Genomic DNA, 20,904 nt, shown 5'->3' with positions numbered 1-20,904 from the left:
CCCTTATCTCCATGCGTCTATCCGATACTATAAAGACATCCTATATTCTCTATGAGTCAATACTAATCACGATTCAAGTGTCAATATGGTATCACTCCGGCAATGCTTCATCTATGGCATGATATTTGCCTCTGGTAAGTCCTCATTCTAGACTAATAAACAGAAACTAACCTTAACTTCTTAGGAACCCTAATCGGATACGACTCTGGTTATCTTAATGGTGTTCTTGGATCTGTCGACTTCCAGCGTCGCTATGGATATTATAGCGAAAGTGCCGGCTGGTCTCTAGCACCCAGCACTCGGTCTATCTTTACGTCTCTCCTTGTTGTCGGAACCCTGCTGGGTTCGGTCTCTGCCTCTTTTGCTGGTGAAATTGGTATTGTCTTTCTTTCAGTATACATAATTCTTGGACTGGGCTCATTGTGATTAGTTGGCCGCAAGGGTAGTTTGATATTTGCTGCTGGGATATATGCTGTGGGCGTGTCTCTCCAGGTCGCTGGTCCACCATTTGGAGTGTTCGTTCTGGGTCGTATTTTTCTTGGAATGGGACTTGGGCTTATTTCCGTTGTTGTATGTGAAGAAGATATCCCTTGTGTGAGTATTTACTGATATCGCCAGTCTCCTATGTACCTGGTAGAGAGCTCCAAGTCAACCACGAGAGGACCATTCATCGCTGTCTACACACAACTATTAACGAGTGGCAATGTTCTCGCGTGTGGCATCAGCCTTGCGACGAGGAATCTTGAGGGTGCTAATAGCTGGCGTATGTATTCTTCTATCTCTTCGCCGTCTGGCTCTGACTGTCCCAGGCATCACTGTCGGTTTTCAACTTTTCCTCGCCCTCATCATCTTCGTCGGCGCAGTCATCGCACCTGAATCTCCGGTTCTCCTTATCAAAGCAAACCAACACAACAGGGCTCGACAGTCCCTTGCCGCCCTTCGCCATCTCGATATCGACTCAGACGAAATAACAGAATCCATCAATGAAATAACCCACTGGATCCAAGAACAGTCATCCACCGGCAAAGTCCACCTGGCAGAGTGTTTCCAAGGCCCCAATCTCCGCCGCCAACTACTAGGCCTCTGCATGGGCTTTTTCACAATCTCTACCGGCGTCACATTCTGGTTCGGCTACGGGACGACCTTCTTCGAGGCAGCCGGCGTGAAGGATTCGTATCTGATTTCTTTGATCCTGGCGCTTGTGAACGCTGTTTTCACTGCACCTTCCCCGTATTTCGTTGAACGGTTCGGTCGTCGCGTCTGTTTGCTCGCTGGGGGTGCGGTTATGGCGGTTGCCATGTTGGTTCCGGCTGTCGTGCACTCTGTGGCTGCGGATAGTCGGGCTGATCATAATGCTCTGGTGGCTGGGGCTGTGATTTTCATTGCGGCTTATGCTCCTTCGTGGGGGACTATTGGTATCTTCCTTTTTACTCATATAAAAAAGAGAACATCTCTAACAAATCCATCCCAGGCTGGGTCATCATGACAGAACCATACTCTCAACGCCTCCGTCTTCACCAGTCAACTATCACCATGGTCGTTTACTGGATCTCCACCTGGGCTATTGGCTTCGTGACTCCTTACATAGTCGATGCAACGGCAGGAAGTCTCGGCATCAATGTATGCTATATCTGGCTTGCTATGATAGCTCTATCGCTTGGATGGGCGTTTCTTTTTGTGCCTGAGCTTGCTGGGCTTTCTGTTGCTGAGGTAAGTCGCTCCTGCATAATCGTGAGCCAGGGTTGATTTTCTAATTTTTATATCAGACCGACATGCTTTTTGAAGCTGGTGTTCCAGCCTGGCGATCGGTTACGTGGAAGGCATCACTTTGTATTGATGGAGAGGATGCAGATGAAGGCTGTATGGATGTTGTGAATTATAAGAAAGATAGAGAATAAGTACCCGGCTTATGATGCACCAATCGAATGACAGACTCATCTATATATACAGATATGCACAGCTGATAGTAATAATCATGGTGAAATTGAACTGCTCGTAGATTCTATAAAGCAACAGAAGTGTATCTATCTTGCCAGAAACGCCAAAAACACAGAGAAACAGAAAAAGTATGTAGCCAAAAACAAGGAAATCCATTTCGTGCCACGGTCTTCAGCTGCAACTGTGCGGGAATCTGGATCTCCATGCTCACTGATTGAAGTTGGGGGTGAGCAACCTGAATCCTTGTCCCCTTCAATCTCAGTTGGGGAATGTGAATCTCCATCCTCATCGCTTGTGGATGAGGAATCTGAATAATCCCGCTCTTCGCCCAGAGCTGGGAAACTCGATTGAAAATTTTCCAGTTCCCCAAAAGCATAATCAAGAGTTTCCCTTTGAGAATCAGTTGACATGCGTATCGTGTATGTTTGTTGTGGAGTGTTTAGGACAAAACAATCATCTGAACGGTAACAACTCAGGTTCTCGTCCAGACTTCTCTCAAACCAGATTTGCAATAATGTTGTCCAGATGTTTCGATCGAGACTCGGCAATAACACATAGAAATCCTGACGACCTCTAAGGACTTTCTCTGCGTCACGTTCTGTACGCCCAACGGATTTGCTGTCCAACAGAGAAATGACTTGCTCTATTATTGCGGTCGGTAGACTGTGTTGGTTGCATAACGCTTTAGCTGAAGAATTATATATCGGGAATTCCTCCTTCAACAGCGGAATGAATAATTCCAGTATATCTTCTGGCAATTTTCGGTGTCGGCCTAGAGCGTTGATTGCCTCTTCCTGCACAAGGTTTCCCCCAACCGCCAAAGATGCCAGTGGCTTCAAAGCACAGTCAGGAAACTTTGTTTGATTCCCAATGATTCCAATTGCCCGAAACTGCAATGCATCTTCATTTGGAAGGGATAAAATGTTGAACAGTGCTTGGAGAGTCGGATTATCGAGGTTTGTCTGATTTTGCAAATAAGAAACAGCGCCATGTTTTTGTGATTGAGTTCCACTTTCTAGCTTGGAGAGCAGTGATTTTTCAATCTCATGTGGCAGTGAGGACTGTCTTTCTAGACAGCTACCTGCTTGACCTCCTAGCACATCGTCATCTAACATGGAGAACAGCTTTTCAGTAACAAATTCAGACGGGCCATGTTTACTCCAAGCTGACAATGCTACTCGTCTCACCCAATCGTTACTATCTTCCTCAATCATTTTATACAGATTCTCCAAGGCTTCTGGTGGTAGAGTTCGCTGTTTTCCCAGGGACTCAACAGCGTGTTCTCTTACTTCTTCATCTTCGTCCGTGAGAAGATCACCCAACGGCTTCAACACCTCCGGGCAATCATATATATATCCCAAAGCTTGAACCACTTTCCTTCTGACCTTCGAATCCCGATCGTCATGAAGATTTAGGATTTTATGAAAAACTGTCCTATCGACAAGTTGGTGTTCGGATAGCCCTCTAACAGCACATGCCCTAACATAAGGATTTTCATGTTCTAACAAGGGCATCATCTCGGCAACTATGTGTGCTGGCAGTGAGCGCTGATTGCACAGGATATCGGCCCCCAAATCCGGGATAGAATCCTCAGTGTCGTCAAATCCGGATATCAAAGAGCGGAGAATATCATCTGGCAATTCGGTTTCATTATGAAGACAAAAACGAATGACCTGTCTAGTTTCAGAGGTGTCTCTTGAGTTGAGGAACCCCACAACTGCCTCAGGCGAGACACTCCAATGCCGACCGAGAACATCCCCGATCAATCTTGGTACGTCCTCATCTGGTTCAGAGACCAACGCTGCCACTTGTTGGAAGAGGTTGAATGATATTTGTGTACGTCGAGAAATTGCATTCAGAGAGCACTTCTTCTGCAGAATAGTTCCTTTCTCTAGAACATCTTTCAAGATCGCCTCTGGGAACTCCATTTCATGAGCCAGTTGAAGACTAGAGTATGGTGATTTGCATTCAGTTAAGAATAAACGTAACAACCTCTCCTCTAAATCCTGTTTCATCTCTCCCAGGATACCATTGCTTTCTGATACCGATATTTCGCTGAAGCAATGCATAAGGATTCTCAGATGTGCAGGCCCAAGTAAATCTTTTGGATCGCTGTCCAGAGCCTGCATGAAATGAACTAAACTTCGTCTGTCCTGGTGGCAGAGCAACCCTGAGACGAATCGCCACATAATATCATAGCGCCCATTATATCTCTCCTGTAGTAAGAACTTTCCTGGTTCGAGAGAGCTGAGCTGGGCCGATTCCAGGGAAATGGACTGCAGTGGCTCTTGGTTTATCCAGCATCTTACAAAATAGCAAGCTGCAAAATACTCTTGGAATGTCAAATGGATGAAATAGTAGGTTCGATCCTCATCTTCTGACGCGGTACGCAGGAAGGAAAGCTCCTTAATCGTGTTATCGGTCTCGACAACCTTGCCTGGAAGTGTTTTGTACAATATCCTTCGGTCATTCAGGCGGAACTCGACTAGGTTGTTCACCAGACCATTGAACGCAAACTTTTCCAGCAGGTCCATTTCATCACGCATATGGTTTTCGATTGGTGCCCGATCCCAAAAGTCTTTTGCTTTATTGTCATCACATTTACCCAGTCGGACCATGTCCTTTCTCCATAGCTTCACTTCCATCGCCCGGTACAATGCAGTCATGGTGTTCACGTCTTCAGACAGGGGGTTCTCTTCCCAGGTGTAGCAGAGGGCATCAAGTTGAATTGGAATTTGAAGCAGCCCTGCGATCAGCCAGTGGCTTTTCAGGAATCCATGAATATCACTGGCAAGGTTCGGCTGCTCGGCATAGACATGGTTCACATACTCCTTTACTTGATCGGGGCGAAATCCCACTGTTTCAAGCTCGAGATCGAAGGTATTTAGGCTGTACGGATCAAGCGCATATGGTCGAGACGTGACAATCACATTGTCCCGGTTGAGAAGGGCCCTGAGCATGTTATTGCTGACCACCTCTCCTGCAATTTCATCGAAACCATCGAGCAGAAAAAGCGTCCTTGTCTTGGGCTGAACAATAGTTTGCCGCAAAGATGTGCTCAGAACGTCTTTGTCTTCATTCCTCGAGAGAAGCTCCTCAATCAGAAATTGCTCAGGGTTATCCTTTCCCTTTAGCTTCCGTAAAGGGATCCAAAGGACCCGGTCAACATTCCACGACGATAGCTTGCCGTGAATGAAATCGTGTACAATCTTTTTGCACAGAGTTGTTTTGCCGACTCCAGCTCGGCCCCGAATCAGAATTCGTTTCGGGATGCCTTTCCCATTCCGCAGCTCTCGCTCCTTATACAGATCCTGCAATTGAATGTCGCGACCTTCACTTGGAGCGTCGATCTGCAAACGCTCTCTCAGGCCCAAAACCTCAGGACTCCGCTCACGGTCTGCCGATTTTTCTATGAGACTGAGATTAATGTAACAATTCTCCATCTCCAACCTTTCATTTGACAGCCGGAGGATTTTAAGTAGGTCACCCTTCTCGTAATATTGAACGATTCCGGCATCCATGTACAGTCTGTGGGCTTCATTGCACTTTCCCCACGCGGCTTCAAGCAGTTTTCCAGTGCGATCGGTGGATTTGCCATGTTGGAATGGCCGCTGAAGCCCAGAGTTCTTGCTCTTCTCCTTCACCAGAAATCGCAAATATTTGTCCCGACGGCGATCTAAGGCTTGTACTTTCCATTGAGGGCATTTGAAGGTGTCGGAAATCAGATTGATCCAATCCTGGACGTGTTTATCCTTGGATCTGATGTCTTTTAGCGACTGCTGATGGAAGGTCCATTTAACGAACGCGATAATATGACTTTTTGCATTGTCATCTCCATCCATCCAGCGTTGTTCAAGTTGGTCATATAGCCCGCACCAGAATCGATAATCATCACAACATGGCAATTCCGGTATTACATCCTTAAGAAGCTCAAAGGATAAGGATAACTCGTGGCCTGCGATGAGCGGACCAGTAAAGCGAAGAACAGAGTACCAAGGACTTTGTTTTGGGAGCTGCTCAATGTCTTGAAGAAAGGCATTTTTCACGTCCATCGTGGTTTTTCCTATCGTCTCGAGCGATTCGAGCAATTTACCAAGATACCCTACTATCTCCAGTATATCCGGTACTGCACTCAGCGCTTTCCCCGGATCCATACTCGCAACGCTGCTGGCGATTTTCGCAGTCGCTGAAATGGCTGTGCCACTCGTCCGCAAGAACACGTCCATTGGGCCTTCGTTATTGGGGATACCATGAAGGGCTTCGTATGCATAAGTAGCTGCCTGGGCTATGCGTGCATCGTCATGTTTTCTCAACCCGCGGAGCGTATCGGAAAGTGGCTGATGGATTTTCTCTCGATCAATTCCTTCCAGGTGGATATCCATCGCTACATCCAGTACAGTGCTCAGGATGTATAAAAAGTAGTATTGATTCTGCAAATATGCATTGTCTATTGCATGGGCCAGCCCTTCACGCAACTCCCCAAGCGCCGAAGTCAGAAAGCGCTCTGAAGACCGATCGCGGTGCTGGCGAAGACAATGATCAAAAGCCGGCAGGAGATCTCGATCAAGGGCTTTTCCATGTTTTGAATGGTCACTAGCGACGTTGCTAAAGACTTTGATTAAATCTTCATATTGTGTGCTGTCGGTGATTTCTGATAGTCGTGACGCCTCGATGTAATAAGTCGGGTTTGGGTGATCGCGGAATTCCTCGACCATGCCTTTAACCAACGCATTCAAGGCTTCTTTTTCGCTGTCATGAGTTTCTGTATTTTTCACCTGCTCAATGAGATCGTTGACATTTTTAGGCCGTGACACGGAAAGCAAAAGCGGTGGTGCCATGATGTATAGCACCAACGCTGAAAGTCAATTCGAATAAACAGCGGGAAAAAGCGCGGGCAGAAGGGAAATATATGCCTGCTGCCACCACTAATGCAGGGTGAACTGGCTTTCCTCCAGTGGAGTTTTATTTCTGACGTGCTTCAAACTGCTTGGCTGAGAAAGATCCACTGGTTCTCTGTTGACGCCGTGCGCGTCAGAATGGGCATATTTCTTTTGTTGGCCGTGTGATAAGGCTTGGAACCTGCAGCGAGACTAACAAGGCTGCAATGGCTGGCTGTGCGGCGCGTAGTGGATGGCTGATTGACCTGGATCCCTCATGTTTTATTGGACATGGTATGGATCTCAATTGTTGTCGTTTCAAATTAGGATAGCGTTTCTCGAGTTCTCGTAAAATGCAGTTTTTTATGTAGGGATTCGAGTATTGTGTGGTAACATGGTCAGTGTCCGATCGACAAGAATTACTTCGAGGCTACAGGTGGATTTAATATCAGCATTATATACGTCAAATCATTAACCGATATCTATATTATATACAACCATATACAGCAATATAAACTCCATCACGCATCTATATTCTCCCTCGTATAAACCCTGGGAATTTCATCCAACTTGTGCTTCTGCTGGATCCTGCCAGCAGCAGCAGCCTCGATATCATCCATGCGCCGTGGATGCCGCCCACCACTACTCCCCATCTGATCACTAAGGAGTAATTCCTCCGTGCGCGTCTTTCGCCACCAGTATGTTCGCATACGGTCGAGGGCGGTTTTGAAGTCGTCTAGTATAACCGTGTCGCAGAGACATTTGAAGATGAACGATAACTGCCCATACTATCAGTATACGATTCGGACAGAGAGGAGAAGTGGTATATCTCACCTTCCAGAACGGTTCAATACCCGTTGGTAGAGCGGTACCGAAAACATTAAGAACGCTACACGTATCGACCACGATAAACGCAATTGAGAGACACATGGAAGCAAGCATGATTCCGAACCGCGGACTCACGGTGACAAGCTCAATAACGCCAAAGTTATACTGTCGTTTGATGGTATAGACAAGCGAGCAGGTCGTAAACACCCACCACGGATCACTATCGCATCTCATTAGCCCCCATCATTCAATAAAATATAAGAGTAAAAAACTAGACATACCGAAAAATAGGCTCCAACGGCCTCGTCGTCAAAAACATATCATTAATCCCATTATAGTAAGCGAAATTCGCATAAATCTCCAACACCCAATACGGCTGCACTAGAATGACGGTCCCGATATAAAACATCGACACCTTGCGCGATAGGAACGGGCGGTTCTTCATCCACGCAATCACATTATGCAGAGACCAGGAGATGTTCAGACCGATTGCCGTGACGGAGAGGTACCAGCCGTAAGCGGGGGATTTGGGGAAGATGAAGGTTCCGTGGGGCATGGCGAGGATGAGCTGTTGTCTTTGATTAGTGGATGGTTAATTGAGAAGGATGAGGGACGGGAAGAGGGTACCTCTGCGAAAATAACTTTGTGCAGGAGAATGTGTTTCTTCATGTTGGCAAAGGTGACGGCGGCCATCACGAGGAGGGAACCGACCATGAGGCCTTGGCCCCAGGCTTCGAGGATGAGGCCATCTGGCTCTGTGGGGCGGCCGACGTCGTGTGAAGACATGGCATGGCAGTTAATTGATGGTGGGAGATGGATCGAGATGGAAGTGGGCGAATAGATGAGATAAAAGAAGAAGAGGGAAGACAAAGACGAAGAAATGAGAGAAAGAGAAAGTCAGTGGGAAAAGGCCAAGATCAGACGAGCAAATTAACGACGGCAAGAAAGTAAAATTAGACAGAAGAACTAACACAGCAATTAAGGCCAGACAGGCACACGACAGCCAGAAAAAGAGGATCCGGGGAACACCAGACGCCTTCAAGAAGAGTGGAAAAAGCCTCCAACGGACGAGAGGAAGGCATCCATCCCAAGGAACGTTAATTAATCCATCCAAGCCATGGAATTCGTTCATCCACGAGTCGGGCCATGCGATCGCCCAGACCCGCGTCTCATCGAGTATGGATCGCCACCTGTTCCCCCGCAACTCCGCCGTTCCTGGGGATTTTAGGCCAACTTGGAGATGACGGTGGCGCTGGATGGAGTCAAAGCACAAAAAGGCGCACTCTGGATGCAACTCAGGGTTGGGGGCTGTTCGTGTCTTTGTTACAGGTACTTTCTTTGATTCAACTTTAATTTATTTTGGAAAACGGTTCGTTTGCTGATCGAAACCTGGTACGTGCTGGTTGCCTCGATTGAGCACTTCACAATATTTTCTCGCATCCGATGCTTCTAATGCCAGCAACACTGGGCAATTCAAGTACGCATGTGGATTGATAGACCGATGTAAATCAGATCTTGCATTGCATTTGTCATACAACAGATGAACACCGATTTTCATGACCCGCTTGTCGAGTCACTCTATCTTCGCAGAAGATAATCGCATAACCAAAATATGGTTCTGGGCTTCAGCATCTGTCTTCCGGTGGCCTTTTTTTGAGACAACACATAAGGTTCGCCGATTCACCACAGTTTGTCGTCGAATCCGTCATCCGAGTCGGGGTTGTCGCTCCACTCGGCATCCGATTCGGCAACTGGCCAATAGTGATATCTTGTGAGTCCAGTCTCTCCAAGTCTCTTTTCCCACGAGCCAAGTTGGTATGTATACTTCATAGACCATATAATATTCCAGAATCTGTTCAGTGGCTCCAATCTAGTCTCTGAGTAGGGCCCCAGCTCTGGGCTGGCAGTGTAGTGAGATGTCGTGTGTATCTCTAGAAAATTGCTTCGATTTGGCGAGCTAGTTGTTCATCTTTCGATCTCTTTGATCCGACGCTCTTACTCTGTCCAAGTCCATAACTGGATCAATTAATGCACTATGAATCGATGGAAACATGCGCCCAGAGGGTAGATCATTCACTTTCCTTGTTGTCTTCAAAGCAGGATCAATTCCGCCGTCTTCATTATTCTATTTTGGGGATAATGTCAAGACTGCTGTCAGGATCCAGTACTTTGCAGCAAACAATCCATTTGGCTCCGGAGTGCTTCGTATATATTATTGCATGATCGTCCTTCGGACCCGGATTAGCTTCCTTTGTCTGCCAGAAAGTCAGATTATGAACATATCCAATGAAAGTACTTTTGCTCTTGGCCGCTGGCCTGCTTTCTTACTCTCTTTGTTTCTGCTCTTGAAGGACCAGTATTGCCCTGTATCTGTGTAATCTCGCAGCTCAGATCGTGAAAGTTGCGACTCTGTCTATCCAAAGTGTGTATCCTGCCCAGCTAGCTTCATCTGGCAACGATGATTTCTATCCAAAGATGGCAATGTCAGCTTATGATTCCTTATAATTCCTCAGAAAATGAAGAAAAATACTTTTATCGCATTTGAGCAGAAAAATCTCTTTTCCATTCCGCCAAACTCTTTCGTTTGTCAGCCATTTTTCTTGCCTGATTGTTAACGCTCAGCGGGGTAGGTAGCATGATGGAATGGCTTGGTGTATAAAATTGAAGGCAGAGGGGAATCAAAGTCAATAGTTGAGAATCAGAAAGAGGGGGAAGAAATGAGGTATTTCAGTGTTAAATAGAACTAAAATTGGACTTCACTGTTGAGCTTCCTTTCCTAAAATATCATCTTGTGTGGGCAGTGCTTTTCATAATATCCATGAAACTGTTATATTGTTAGTTTTGATCCTGGTGATGGTATGCGAGGTTGAAGGAGAGAGATAGGCAGATAATAAGTTCCAGGTTGCTGCCTGTGCCTATCTTGTCTAGCCCTAGTATCCTGCTCTATTCACCTAAGAACTTCATTCCTCCTTCATATCATCTCTACACACCAGCGAAATGTTCTCACTATCTTCCATCCTATGGGTAATTCCCCTTCTCATTCTAACAATCACAGCATGCTATCAATTCAAAAACATCGACCACCTCTTCGAAGCCTTGGAAGATCGTTTCATATCAAACCGACCCCCATGGGCAGCAGCCATCCGAAAAGTCGCCAAGTTCATGACACCCTTCAACAAATGGAGGAAGCAAATGCGGTGGTTCGACAAATTGTACGCAGCACAGCAAAAGGAACACTCAGTCTTCCTACGCGAAATCTACCTCCGTGAACGCGGCGACCTATTACGAAAACGACGAGATAACCCAGACGGTGGCGGCCTGACTCCCGCAGAAAAGCGAATACTGGGAATGCTTGAGGAGGAATATACGGCGAACGAAGATCGGCATGAAGAGGCTTATGTGGCACTATTTCAGACCTACACTACGAGGCCCTCGGGTGCTTGGATACGGGAATATCATAATCTGACGGAGAGACAGCGGTGGAATAGGAAGGTTGATGAATGTAGGGCTAAGGGTGGGTGTTGTGCTCGTTCGTGTCAGTGTTGCAGTAAAGTGCGACGAGGCCTGGACGGGCAAGTGGGAAATTCATCTCATCCTAATAGAGTATTTCATTGTACGCCCGAGTGTGGGTGTTGCATTCGCTGGTATGGTTTCTATGAGCCTGATGAGAAGAAACTGAGGGATGATATGTGGAGGGAGGACTTGTCTTTTGTATAGAGGGTTCTGTATCTTGGAGTTCACTGCTAATAGTTGAATCAAAATTGTTGGAATACTCGGTCGACCAAAAAGATGAACGCCCTGATGAATCTTGAAGGAATTACTATTTCAACAAAAAGTATACTTCATTTCTTTCTATAGACATAGTATATTCAGACCCGACCATCACAACCATATTATGATCATTACAAGCCCATAGTGTGCCATGGTCTTTGCTAGTGACCTTTCCGCCGATGGAAGCCAGGAAATGATTTTTCTAGCCCTAGTTTACTGCCCGTGGTAGAGGACTGGGATATATCGGTATGAACAGACTTTGATAAGTCAAAGAGCGCATCTTCCAGTTTCCGTTCGGCGATCCCTGCAAATCCAGGTCCTCCCTGGGCTGGACAGTTCACCCCGTGGCCTTCTTGCCACTACCACAGAATCAAGCACAAAATCACCGCAACATTGCACAACAAACAGTCGAACAAGCTTTACGCGTAGGCAGGGTAGGGTCAACCTGTATGTCTGGTCTAGAAAACACCCAGGTTAGTTTTTCCTGACAATTATATATCATATAAGGGTTTTTCTGTCTGTATCTATATCCATATACGTACTCTGGCTAATTTCGCAGCCATGCAGCCACCGCTTCAATCGGCCATACGGCCAAGGACAGTAGATGGGTTGAGGCCAGGCGGATAGAGGTGCGAGTCGTTCTCTCGTGCTATCCATGGATATCTTAGTAACTTTGAACACAACACTTTTATCATCTAGTCACATACATCCAGAATCCTATCTCTTTGCCAAACGGTGACATCATGAAGATGCCTAGTAGGATATCGATGGCCCAAAAGTTGGCCATGACCCGGTTAGGGTGATGGTAACAGGGAGCTAACTCTTGGGAGAACCGATGGCGGTGGTAGGGGTCGCAAGAAGCGACATGATGGAAGTGATGGCGATAGTATCCATGTCGAATATCGTCAATTCAGGTACTTTTTCGTAACACCATATTCGGTGTGATTTAAGACTTTATGTATCAATGGAAAGCGCCATGAATCCGATCAAAGACCAGTCTTTCGTGGAAAGGTCTTGACATGGCTAGGTGGTATTGAGAGGGTTCAAAGAGGCAGAGACAGAACATTCTGTATTCTGGGAAGGAAGAACAACTCAGGCATTCGAAGAAAGGGTGATGGGAGAAGAGAAGAGGAAAGAAAGGATTATTCTTCCTTCTGGGGTTTTATAGAAAAGGGTGAGATGTGAATGAGAAGTAATATAGTCAGCATTCATTGTCACAACTTGTAGTGTCGAGGTGAATAAATTGAAATTATATCATCATGTGAATACCTTTAGATCTTACTATGGGACAGGGTTGTATATTCGGAATGGTCCATGTCAAATTTGTATTTCGACTGAATCTGCATGTCCAATTTCATATCATATAATTAGCATTATGTAGTCAATCACTTCACTTCTTTGCCCTGTTGACTATCCACCTTCTCTACCGGTTCGACTCCCTTTTCCTCTTCGACTGTCCTTTCATCACCACCGAATACATGTTGCATCTCTTCCAATGAGTGGTTCGAGGTCTATTATCGTTAGCCAATTGACTCTGAGTCAGCACGAGATATATACTCACCTCCTTCAGGAACAACCACGAATACCCGATAATCGCATAGTTGAAGATCGCAAACATCAGGAACATTCTCCATCCGATGTTATTGATGGCATGCGGCGTCACTTGCGACATCATGAAGTTGAATAGCCATTGCGATGCTATGTATCTTGTCAGCCAAAAGAATCCCCATCGTCATCTCAAAGAGGACGAACCTGCACCAACTGCCACTCCGATAGTTCGAGTCCGGCTCGAGAACATCTCTCCAACATAAAGCCATGGGAGCGGTCCCCAGGACATGTTGAAGGAAAATGCTTCAGCGTAGGTCATGATGATCATCGCGATTCCAGCGCTAGTCGGTCCCGTACTTCCCGAATCGCTCGACTTGGTCGGATGTGTGGCCAGCACACATGCGATGATGAGCATGAATGAGCCCATCGCTCCAGCTCCTACCATGAAGGGCACTCGGCGGCCAATCCGGTCCAACACGAAGAGCTGGAATATGCAAACACCAACAACCTTGACCAACCCGAAGAACCCAGTTACCAACTTGGCCGAGCCACCCGCTCCGACTGCGCTGAAGATCTGTGTGGCATAGTACGCCAGCGACGTATTACCCGTCAACTGCGCACACAGCTGGATCGAGATGGCGATGAAGATTCGGTACCGATTGGCTGGTAGCAAAAGCTCCTTGACTGTAAAGCTATCCCGGACCCGGGCTTCCTCTTCAATACCAGCGATAATCTCATCAAATTCCTTGCGCACCTCCTCGGTCTCGTCGCCTCCGCGGACCCATTTCAGGGATTCCCATGCCTTGTCCATTTTACCCTTGGACGCCAGCCAACGCGCGCTCTCCTTGACGGTGCACATTCCAATCAGGAGCAATGTCGATGGGAGTAATTGCAAACCCAGTGCGATCTGCCACTGCTTTGTAGCTTCCGGTTGATCCTTGGAAACTGCATATGTCACCCAGTATGCGACCATAACTCCCAGCGCGAAAAACAGCTGGAAACAAGCACCGAGTCGACCACGAAACTCCTTGGGAGACATCTCAGCCGCATACATGGGAATAATGACCGTTGCCGCACCGATCCCAAGACCTGCGACAACCCGACCCGCATAGAAAGTCCCGATGGTGTGTGAATTTATGACTTGCAGGATAGTACCGATTGAGAACACAATAGAGCTAAGGATGAGACCTAATCGTCGACCGAGTCGCGCAGCGATGGGCATGGTGAAGAAGCAACCGAAGAAAGCACCGGCCTGTAGGATCGAAACAGCATTAGAGTTGATGTTTGTCTGTTGCGCTTTGGTGTATCGAAAATCATTTCGGAAAGATGCCAGCGTGAGAACACCACCTGCTTAGGTTAATATAGATCTATGAATATCTGCATGTCCACGTACTAATAACACCAGTATCAAAAGCAAAGGCAAAAGAGCCCATGCAACTGGCAGAGACCAGGTAGACGGCCCGCACGAGGCCAAGTCGTCGGCCCATGTTAAGAGATCTGACAAGGCTTGGATCAAACAAGACCGTAGCACAAAGTAAGATGACTGGAGGATACCGAGCAAACGATAGATTAAATAGCCGGAATCAACGCCTTTTAAATACATCTGGAGAAAATCATCAGGATAATCCCTGCCGTTGCGTGATTGACGGTCCGCGTGTCATCCTACATCAAGACGGGGTCCAAAATCCTCATCCAGCCTTAGATCAACCAGAAACGGACGAAAAAGAAATGAGAAACAAATGGCCCGACCGGCGATAAGCCTCGATCTCAGACCACGTTTATTGCTGAAGCTATGGTCCAGCAGCTGCAAGAAAAAAGGTCATCTGAAGTTTCGTTTCACCGCAGCCAACAACAGGGCAGGATTGACACGGCGATAACAACAAAAACCCGCATCTGGAAATCATCTGAACTAACCAACTGGAGGAATATACCGACAGCCGGATGTCTGATCGTGGGTGCGTTCATGTGGTTGGCCATGGATGGGCAAGTGATCGGGGGGATGGCGTGCTCAGGACGGATCTGGCGCAGGTTGGGGCGGGACGAGCGACGGGTTGTGTTTGCGTTTAGCATTTATTTTATCCGGGATCAAGACGATCCATGAAGTTATTTGGGAAGATATAAGACATTAAGAGAGTCAAGAGAGGACAATAGCGTGGCAGCCATGCGGTGAGAAGGCAAGGGGGAAGACAAGATGGAGAGTTGGAGAAGTTGGTTGGTTGCAACCCCGCAGAACAAACACGCTGACATCCCCGGATTACCCAAAGGAGCAAGATTGGCAGGATGGAGAGAAGATTCATATTTAAAGCAGACAATCTCGATGGACTGAGATGAAATTTCGGTCAGACAGTGTTTATATCCATCACAACTCTATAAGGTGCAGCTCTCTTAGTCTATATCCCCTTACGATCTGATGCCATGCATAGGCGATCTCAAGTCAACTGAAACTAGGATTAACGTCATGATAGGAAATGACTACTGTTTCTATAATTAACTATTATTTTTTACTTCTAATATGCAGTTCAGCAAACTCACAAAATCAGTCTCTATATCCTGATATATACCTAAAAAATCAAAAACTGACTTTTCCCTCTCTCATTCTCCCTCGCATACTGTATCCACTTCCCAATCCCATGATATTCAGCTCGCGCCCAGAAAGCTCTCAGGAAATGCATGGCACTATAATTGCACCAGACTCCAGTCGCAGAAACTAGACTTTGAAAAAGTCGTTCAATCATGCCTTGTCTTGCGCTGTCTGCCCAGCTTTCGGTTCCTGCAATAAAGAGTGGTAGGAAGATGTTGTGTGATATAATATGTATTGTATCAGCTGTGAAGACTTCGATCTCATCGAATAGCTGGGAGACTAAAGTTTGGATTAGTACTGCCGTCTCCGGGAGAGGAGCCAACGCCTGGTAGCTGTATATGAGAGTCGTGTAGTAATATGCCTGTATGAGAGCGTTCACCCGATTCTGCATATGTTCCCCGTGAGATGCTAGCCAGGTTGTATCAGCCGAGGCCTGGTTACAGGCCTGTCTTGCCTTGATTTGCCAAATATTCATGTTCATTTGGGGAAGGTGTTGATGGTTCATGGCAAGTTCGTGTCGTCGTCTCTCCTCGGCAGTAATCTCATAGATAAGACCCGTGAAAGTTCGAAAGTGATTGCCAAATATTGATTGCGGTAGTAGTAGAGTCGAAGAACCCTCCCCGGTGGTAAAGGTGCCAATGCTGCGAAAGACTTCTAGATCGGCGACCTCCTTGATCAAGAAGGCTGCAACTGCGCCTGGCCGATCTCCTCTCCATTTCTGTCTCTCGATGAGAATGCGACAGGCATGCAGATGAAGGCTCCAATCGGTGGAATCGGGAACCACTATTTCTCTGTAGCATAGAACGAGCGTTGTCGCTAGAATTTGGACGAGGAACGAAGAATCATTGGCCTGTTGCCTTGTATATCCCTCCAATTCAGCGCTAATTGCCTTGGTAAGGTCTCGGATACATGTATCCCGCAAATGGTGACCTATAGTCTCGATTGCCGCCGTATCGGGTACGTCGCCAGTAGATGTGAAGAGTAAGTGGGCAGCAGCAGCACTGAGAATGGCCATAGAAAGAGACGGACAACGCTGTGCAAGAGGAACAACAATCTTTCGCCACGGATGGTCTGGACTGTCGATCCAGGTCAATCTGGGAGCAACGTTGACATTGAAGTGGGCAAAGAGTTTGTGTGATAAAATTAAACGTGAATGACTGTCGACAAGACCGCAGTCTCTCGTTGGAGAAGGAATTGGTGCAGAGAGTCGAGAGTTCGTATCGACAGACAATGTAATACTTTCTGCGCTGGCATGTTGAACAGGAATATTCCTTCCAGCCAAAGGGCCTCTACTGGCGACGCCCTGACCCCATTTAAGCCGGACAGAATTGAACCCTGGACATTGTATCCCGCGAATAGTGCATTTCCTACATTGTGGCAGAGTTCGATCACATTTTATGCGTCTTCTATCGCACGAAGAGCAACCTGGAAGGTCAGCATCGGCTGCATCACGGATACTTTGAAACATGTGGCAAACTCACTTTTGAGTGCCGTTTTACGGTCTGACGGCAATGAATCAATTCGAACGTTTAGCATACCTAAGGATGGTGGATTTATAACCAGAATATCAGGCCAAATAAATCACAGAACACTGCATACTAGAAAGGATGGATGTGCTTTACATGCTGAAGGTGTAGACGATATTGACAGCAGATGTGGTGGGAGGAGAACAAAGAAAATCCCCACTCGTAGAACGGGAAAGTAAAGCCTGATATATCAGGCAGCAACACCAACCATCTAGCAGGATGAAAGTACGCTGTATTTGAACTAAAGTTTGAAGTATCGTGAATAACTACTATTCCACCTCTTATTTGCATGATCTACTACTGTCTCAGAAATTCCCTTATGGCTCCCGCCCATTTCTCGCCATTCTTATATTTGAACATGTCCGGTACGCTTCCTTCCTCTAATCCATCAATCGCCAAAGCAAGATCCTCTCCACTCCCTTCTTTCTTTATATCCTCAATCCGATCAAGGTATGTGTGAAAAGCAAAGACTATCGCACCGGAAGTGGGAAGACGATGAAGGGTTTGCCGCTCGCACCGCAGGAACGTCTAGAGATATAAGCATATTGAAGTCCCACTTCTACATAGCACATACCTTATCCAAGTCCAAGTCTTGGACATCTAGACGATCCAGCTTCCCCTCCATTGCTGGGCTGCTTTTATCAAAGTTGGAAAAGAGCTCTTCATCGACAGTGACACTCCAGTTTACCCGTTTCACACATTTTCCGGCCTCAAGCCGTGAGAAGAATCGGTCCATACTCTTCTGCAGCTTTTCCTTGTATCCTGGGACTGGACCATGGATCCCTGCTAGACTCTTGCCCATTTTATCCCGAGGCTTGAATCCAGACGGAAAGCAAGCTGAATATGCTTCCAGGTGATAATAAGTCTCATCTGGGTTGCTTTGATGATGGGGCAAAAGTATGAAGAAGTCTTCATCGATATTCTCTGCAATTATTTGTAGCATAGTATGCAGGGATTTTGGTTTTTCTTTGCCTGTTGACATGATCTTGTGCGTTATGAGGTTCTCGACACTGGTGGAGCCATGCTGATCATAGCAGGTCTTGAATATCGTGGGATATCGTGAGGGGAGGTATATTTCGAATAGATAGCCGTACAGTTCCCGTACCGCCAGTTGAATACGTGCATTCTCGGGGTTGGTGACTCCGACAATCTCATCTGGGTATTTTTGAAGCAGGGAGCGTCGAAGGGCGATGCGCTCTGTGTAGGTTCTATCGAATATCAAAAGGTCACTTGGATCTAAGGACTCCAGGCCTGTGGATTCGGGACAGCAGGGTTAGCATCCGAACTATAAGGACGTTGATACTATAGGAGACTCACCCATTGTCAAATGATATTTTGGTTTAAATGGCCGAAACGCAGGTGTCTCTGATGAAGCTAGATGAAAGTCTTTCAGAGGTTCGGTTCGAGGATATCGTTTCGGGTCCAAGTCGATGGTTTCAGGGCTTGCGCTGGTCTTGTAATGATGAAATGTCAGTATCCCATCAGTGTTGTAGATTTCTAGACTTGCCCTTTTGTATTTCCAGAGAGACCAAATGACCAGCACAAGAATCAGTAAAGCAGACTGCCCTGCCACTGACAGGTGCAATCCTCGTGCATAATCCCAGACAGTTGAAGTCCACTCCATATCATCATCCATCTCAGTATCACTTTCAGTACAGATGATATCTTTCTGAAAATGAATTCTTTTCCAGAGCTCTAAGCTGTGGTGGAAGTCAGTATGATATTGATTGCAGATTTGACATAGCAGTAACCAAAATATATTCAATTGACAAAGAAATTCCCCAGAATTCTCCTCAGCAGACCGGACGAGAATATGCAGTACCTCTTGTGAAGCTCACTTCTGATTGGCTCATGCCGCAAGCTGACTCAGTTTCTCAAGGGACATACCACAAAGGGTTTAGAGTGAAGCCTTTATTTCGATTCCAGTCCCACATACAGTTCCACCCTCGACGTCAGGAAGATCAGCTAATCCCAAGATGCAGACAGAACTGCATGGTGCTTTCGGAGTCAAAGAGTTGAGTATCCTAAATTGATGTTATAAACTGTTCGTTATGCTCTATTCATACATGGAGGCATACCAAGCTTTTTTGTATGCCTCAGGCACCAACTGCTGCCCTGTATCTCTCCTCCTACACCACCATCTCGTGAACAACCTTCATCATTCCTTGCTGCTGCCTATGAAAATGCGGAGCCTAATATCAGAAGAGCTATGTTCTTTCTCATTTATAACTATCCATCATCCTACCTCAAACGGAATCTACCATACCGAATAATCTTGTCTTTATCACTATCACCTTACTTCAAAAGAACCCCGACCAAACAAAAGCAAAATGAGCGATACACACCTTTCAAAACACCATCCAACAGTCCGTGCCTATCTCTCAAGGCATATGGCTGTCAGAGGCTTGTATGCACATCTTCAAACTGTCAACAAGACATACCTCACAGATGAGGAGAACCATGTCTTGGGGATAGAATACTCCACTCTAGACTTTGGTTCTGGGACTACATCGAACTTGACCAGTTCGTATTTTCGTCCTACACCGCGAAAGGAGTACAGAATAGCGGAAACAGGGGTTGAACTCGATGAGTTCACTTGGTACCCTGGGAGCTGGCTGGAGAAGCTTTCTGGTGCTAGAGGACGGCGTGATTCTTTGGTGGCCACCTACATGGAATACGCAAGTGCTCTCTGGGAAAAGTTTCAACCCCTAGCTGAAAATATCCGGTAAGTTCTTTCCACTCCATTTCGGTTGCACAAGAATACCGGGTTTTATTTTATCTGACTGTCTGATTCCTTGGGCTTGAATATAGATCTGCAGGGGCGAATGGAGGCGAGAAAGTGATTTATCGTGACGGTCGCAGGGCTTCCATCGAGGCCGCTTCAGAATATCTGCAGCAGCGAAGCTCGCACCGTACCCTCGTGGTGGCGAGTGAGAATGACGGTGAGGATGACCGTATCACCGTGTCTGAGCTCGAAATGTTGGTTAGCTAGATGGTGGGGGGTATGAAAGTGCAGACGGCTGCGCTGCATTGGCAGACCCTACCTAACGACAGCCTCCATATGATCTTTCCGGTTCGTTAGCCCTGTCGTTCACCGCTGGATATAAATTCCAATCCATACTGATAGAAATATCTTTCACAGGTTCAGATTGTATCCTTTTTAATGCCCACTCATGCCCGGATTATCCAGGGCTACTTCGACAACGGCATGCTCAAAGTACAATTCACCAAACTCCAAAACTTCAGCGTGCCAAACTACACCGAAGTCATGAACATGTTTCTCAAATGGGGTAATCCCATCCCCCAAGGTGACACAATGCTGAGAGACAAATTCCCCATCGGGACCAACACCCCGCCGACCGATACCAAAACAGAAAGCCACAAAGCCGCCACCACCCCTGGGCCGGCATTGCCAAAGCCCCGACATCAAGCTCAGCCAGTTTTTGGTGTCGTTAGGTCTGGAAACGTTCCTCGCCAGTCGTCTCCTACACGTCTTCAACGCACGACTGCACGCGCCTCGAGCCAGAATCGCCCAGGAAATAATGAGAACGCTAGACCACAACAGCAGGGATCAAATTACATGGATTGGTTTGATTAACCTTTGGTACCCTGCTTACTCCTTGCAGGTTACATCACGATCTAATCTGCCATTGGGGTAAACAAGAGTCGGCAGTATCTTGATCCCACTGCCTTCAATTTGGTCATCATCAAATCAGCATATGGAAATTATCTACTTCCGGCATCTTGATGTATTAAAATGTGGAGAATAGAATGCATGTACATCGATAATAGTCATATCAAATGACTTGGAGCCTTGGAGGCCATCGTAATGCAA

The 20,904-nt window shown here is 46.6% G+C and overlaps 9 protein-coding genes across 9 annotated transcripts; 4 read left to right on the top strand and 5 right to left on the bottom strand.

Moving 5' to 3' along the window:
• Positions 1 to 85: 85 nt before the first annotated feature.
• Positions 86 to 1,898, top strand: ASPWEDRAFT_32713 (uncharacterized protein; the record flags this gene model as incomplete). Its single annotated transcript, XM_040833708.1, has 7 exons — positions 86 to 134; positions 185 to 376; positions 431 to 570; positions 619 to 763; positions 810 to 1,415; positions 1,472 to 1,710; positions 1,767 to 1,898. 7 exons carry the CDS (start codon positions 86 to 88, stop codon positions 1,896 to 1,898), a joined length of 1,503 nt encoding a protein of 500 aa, XP_040684222.1.
• On the bottom strand, positions 1,825 to 6,785 carry ASPWEDRAFT_46150 (NACHT domain-containing protein). Its single transcript, XM_040836705.1, has one exon. The coding sequence runs from the start codon at positions 6,774 to 6,776 to the stop codon at positions 2,025 to 2,027; it is 4,752 nt and encodes a 1,583-aa protein (XP_040684221.1). The 5' UTR covers positions 6,777 to 6,785; the 3' UTR covers positions 1,825 to 2,024.
• Positions 6,786 to 7,255: 470 nt separating this feature from the next.
• ASPWEDRAFT_46149 (uncharacterized protein) lies at positions 7,256 to 8,820 on the bottom strand. The gene is made up of 4 exons (XM_040836704.1): positions 8,271 to 8,820; positions 7,925 to 8,211; positions 7,650 to 7,863; positions 7,256 to 7,594 (listed from the first exon to the last, which is right to left on the bottom strand). The coding sequence occupies exons 1-4, from the start codon at positions 8,427 to 8,429 to the stop codon at positions 7,337 to 7,339; spliced, it is 918 nt and encodes a 305-aa protein (XP_040684220.1). The 5' UTR covers positions 8,430 to 8,820; the 3' UTR covers positions 7,256 to 7,336.
• Positions 8,821 to 10,640: 1,820 nt separating this feature from the next.
• ASPWEDRAFT_32710 (uncharacterized protein) lies at positions 10,641 to 12,217 on the top strand (the record flags this gene model as incomplete). Its single annotated transcript, XM_040833707.1, has 3 exons — positions 10,641 to 11,157; positions 11,682 to 11,861; positions 12,114 to 12,217. The coding sequence occupies 3 exons, from the start codon at positions 10,641 to 10,643 to the stop codon at positions 12,215 to 12,217; spliced, it is 801 nt and encodes a 266-aa protein (XP_040684219.1).
• A 302-nt stretch (positions 12,218 to 12,519) lies between these two features.
• ASPWEDRAFT_717475 (putative MFS sugar transporter) lies at positions 12,520 to 14,601 on the bottom strand. The gene is made up of 3 exons (XM_040839198.1): positions 14,356 to 14,601; positions 13,167 to 14,309; positions 12,520 to 13,112 (listed from the first exon to the last, which is right to left on the bottom strand). The coding sequence occupies exons 1-3, from the start codon at positions 14,447 to 14,449 to the stop codon at positions 12,838 to 12,840; spliced, it is 1,512 nt and encodes a 503-aa protein (XP_040684218.1). The 5' UTR covers positions 14,450 to 14,601; the 3' UTR covers positions 12,520 to 12,837.
• Positions 14,602 to 15,428: 827 nt separating this feature from the next.
• On the bottom strand, positions 15,429 to 17,224 carry ASPWEDRAFT_164800 (Zn(II)2Cys6 transcription factor). Its single transcript, XM_040829892.1, has 2 exons — positions 17,025 to 17,224; positions 15,429 to 16,968 (listed from the first exon to the last, which is right to left on the bottom strand). The coding sequence occupies exons 1-2, from the start codon at positions 17,077 to 17,079 to the stop codon at positions 15,524 to 15,526; spliced, it is 1,500 nt and encodes a 499-aa protein (XP_040684217.1). The 5' UTR covers positions 17,080 to 17,224; the 3' UTR covers positions 15,429 to 15,523.
• A 142-nt stretch (positions 17,225 to 17,366) lies between these two features.
• Positions 17,367 to 19,003, bottom strand: ASPWEDRAFT_32707 (heme-dependent oxidative N-demethylase family protein; the record flags this gene model as incomplete). Its single annotated transcript, XM_040833706.1, has 4 exons — positions 17,367 to 17,597; positions 17,644 to 18,320; positions 18,387 to 18,769; positions 18,957 to 19,003. The coding sequence occupies 4 exons, from the start codon at positions 19,001 to 19,003 to the stop codon at positions 17,367 to 17,369; spliced, it is 1,338 nt and encodes a 445-aa protein (XP_040684216.1).
• A 31-nt stretch (positions 19,004 to 19,034) lies between these two features.
• Positions 19,035 to 20,068, top strand: ASPWEDRAFT_46145 (uncharacterized protein; the record flags this gene model as incomplete). The annotated part of the gene is made up of 2 exons (XM_040836702.1): positions 19,035 to 19,794; positions 19,881 to 20,068. Coding segments are annotated over exons 1-2 (572 nt in total), but the record flags the coding sequence as incomplete, so codon positions are not given.
• Positions 20,016 to 20,882, top strand: ASPWEDRAFT_717328 (uncharacterized protein). The gene has a single exon (XM_040839197.1). The coding sequence runs from the start codon at positions 20,233 to 20,235 to the stop codon at positions 20,665 to 20,667; it is 435 nt and encodes a 144-aa protein (XP_040684214.1). The 5' UTR covers positions 20,016 to 20,232; the 3' UTR covers positions 20,668 to 20,882.
• The last annotated feature ends 22 nt before the right edge of the window (positions 20,883 to 20,904 follow it).

The sequence above is a fragment of the Aspergillus wentii genome, assembly GCF_001890725.1.
Source record: "Aspergillus wentii DTO 134E9 unplaced genomic scaffold ASPWEscaffold_9, whole genome shotgun sequence".
NCBI lineage: Eukaryota > Fungi > Ascomycota > Eurotiomycetes > Eurotiales > Aspergillaceae > Aspergillus > Aspergillus wentii.
Note: the sequence above shows the minus strand (reverse complement) of the source record. Positions and strands in the feature narration are given on the sequence as shown.

What these genes read in the sequence shown, in the direction of transcription:
- ASPWEDRAFT_46150 (XM_040836705.1), bottom strand. Translation starts at nt 6,776, where the DNA reads ATGGCACCACCGCTTTTGCTTTCCGTGTCACGGCCTAAAAATGTCAAC.
- ASPWEDRAFT_46149 (XM_040836704.1), bottom strand. Translation starts at nt 8,429, where the DNA reads ATGTCTTCACACGACGTCGGCCGCCCCACAGAGCCAGATGGCCTCATC. An exon ending in CCGTTGGAGCCTATTTTTCG is followed by an intron (nt 7,864 to 7,924) that starts GTATGTCTAGTT and finishes GAGATGCGATAG; the next exon opens with TGATCCGTGGTGGGTGTTTA. An exon ending in GTATTGAACCGTTCTGGAAG is followed by an intron (nt 7,595 to 7,649) that starts GTGAGATATACC and finishes TAGTATGGGCAG; the next exon opens with TTATCGTTCATCTTCAAATG.
- ASPWEDRAFT_717475 (XM_040839198.1), bottom strand. Translation starts at nt 14,449, where the DNA reads ATGGGCCGACGACTTGGCCTCGTGCGGGCCGTCTACCTGGTCTCTGCC. An exon ending in TTTTGATACTGGTGTTATTA is followed by an intron (nt 14,310 to 14,355) that starts GTACGTGGACAT and finishes TAACCTAAGCAG; the next exon opens with GTGGTGTTCTCACGCTGGCA. An exon ending in CGGAGTGGCAGTTGGTGCAG is followed by an intron (nt 13,113 to 13,166) that starts GTTCGTCCTCTT and finishes CAAGATACATAG; the next exon opens with CATCGCAATGGCTATTCAAC.
- ASPWEDRAFT_164800 (XM_040829892.1), bottom strand. Translation starts at nt 17,079, where the DNA reads ATGCTAAACGTTCGAATTGATTCATTGCCGTCAGACCGTAAAACGGCA. An exon ending in CCGTAAAACGGCACTCAAAA is followed by an intron (nt 16,969 to 17,024) that starts GTGAGTTTGCCA and finishes CTGACCTTCCAG; the next exon opens with GTTGCTCTTCGTGCGATAGA.
- ASPWEDRAFT_717328 (XM_040839197.1), top strand. Translation starts at nt 20,233, where the DNA reads ATGCCCACTCATGCCCGGATTATCCAGGGCTACTTCGACAACGGCATG.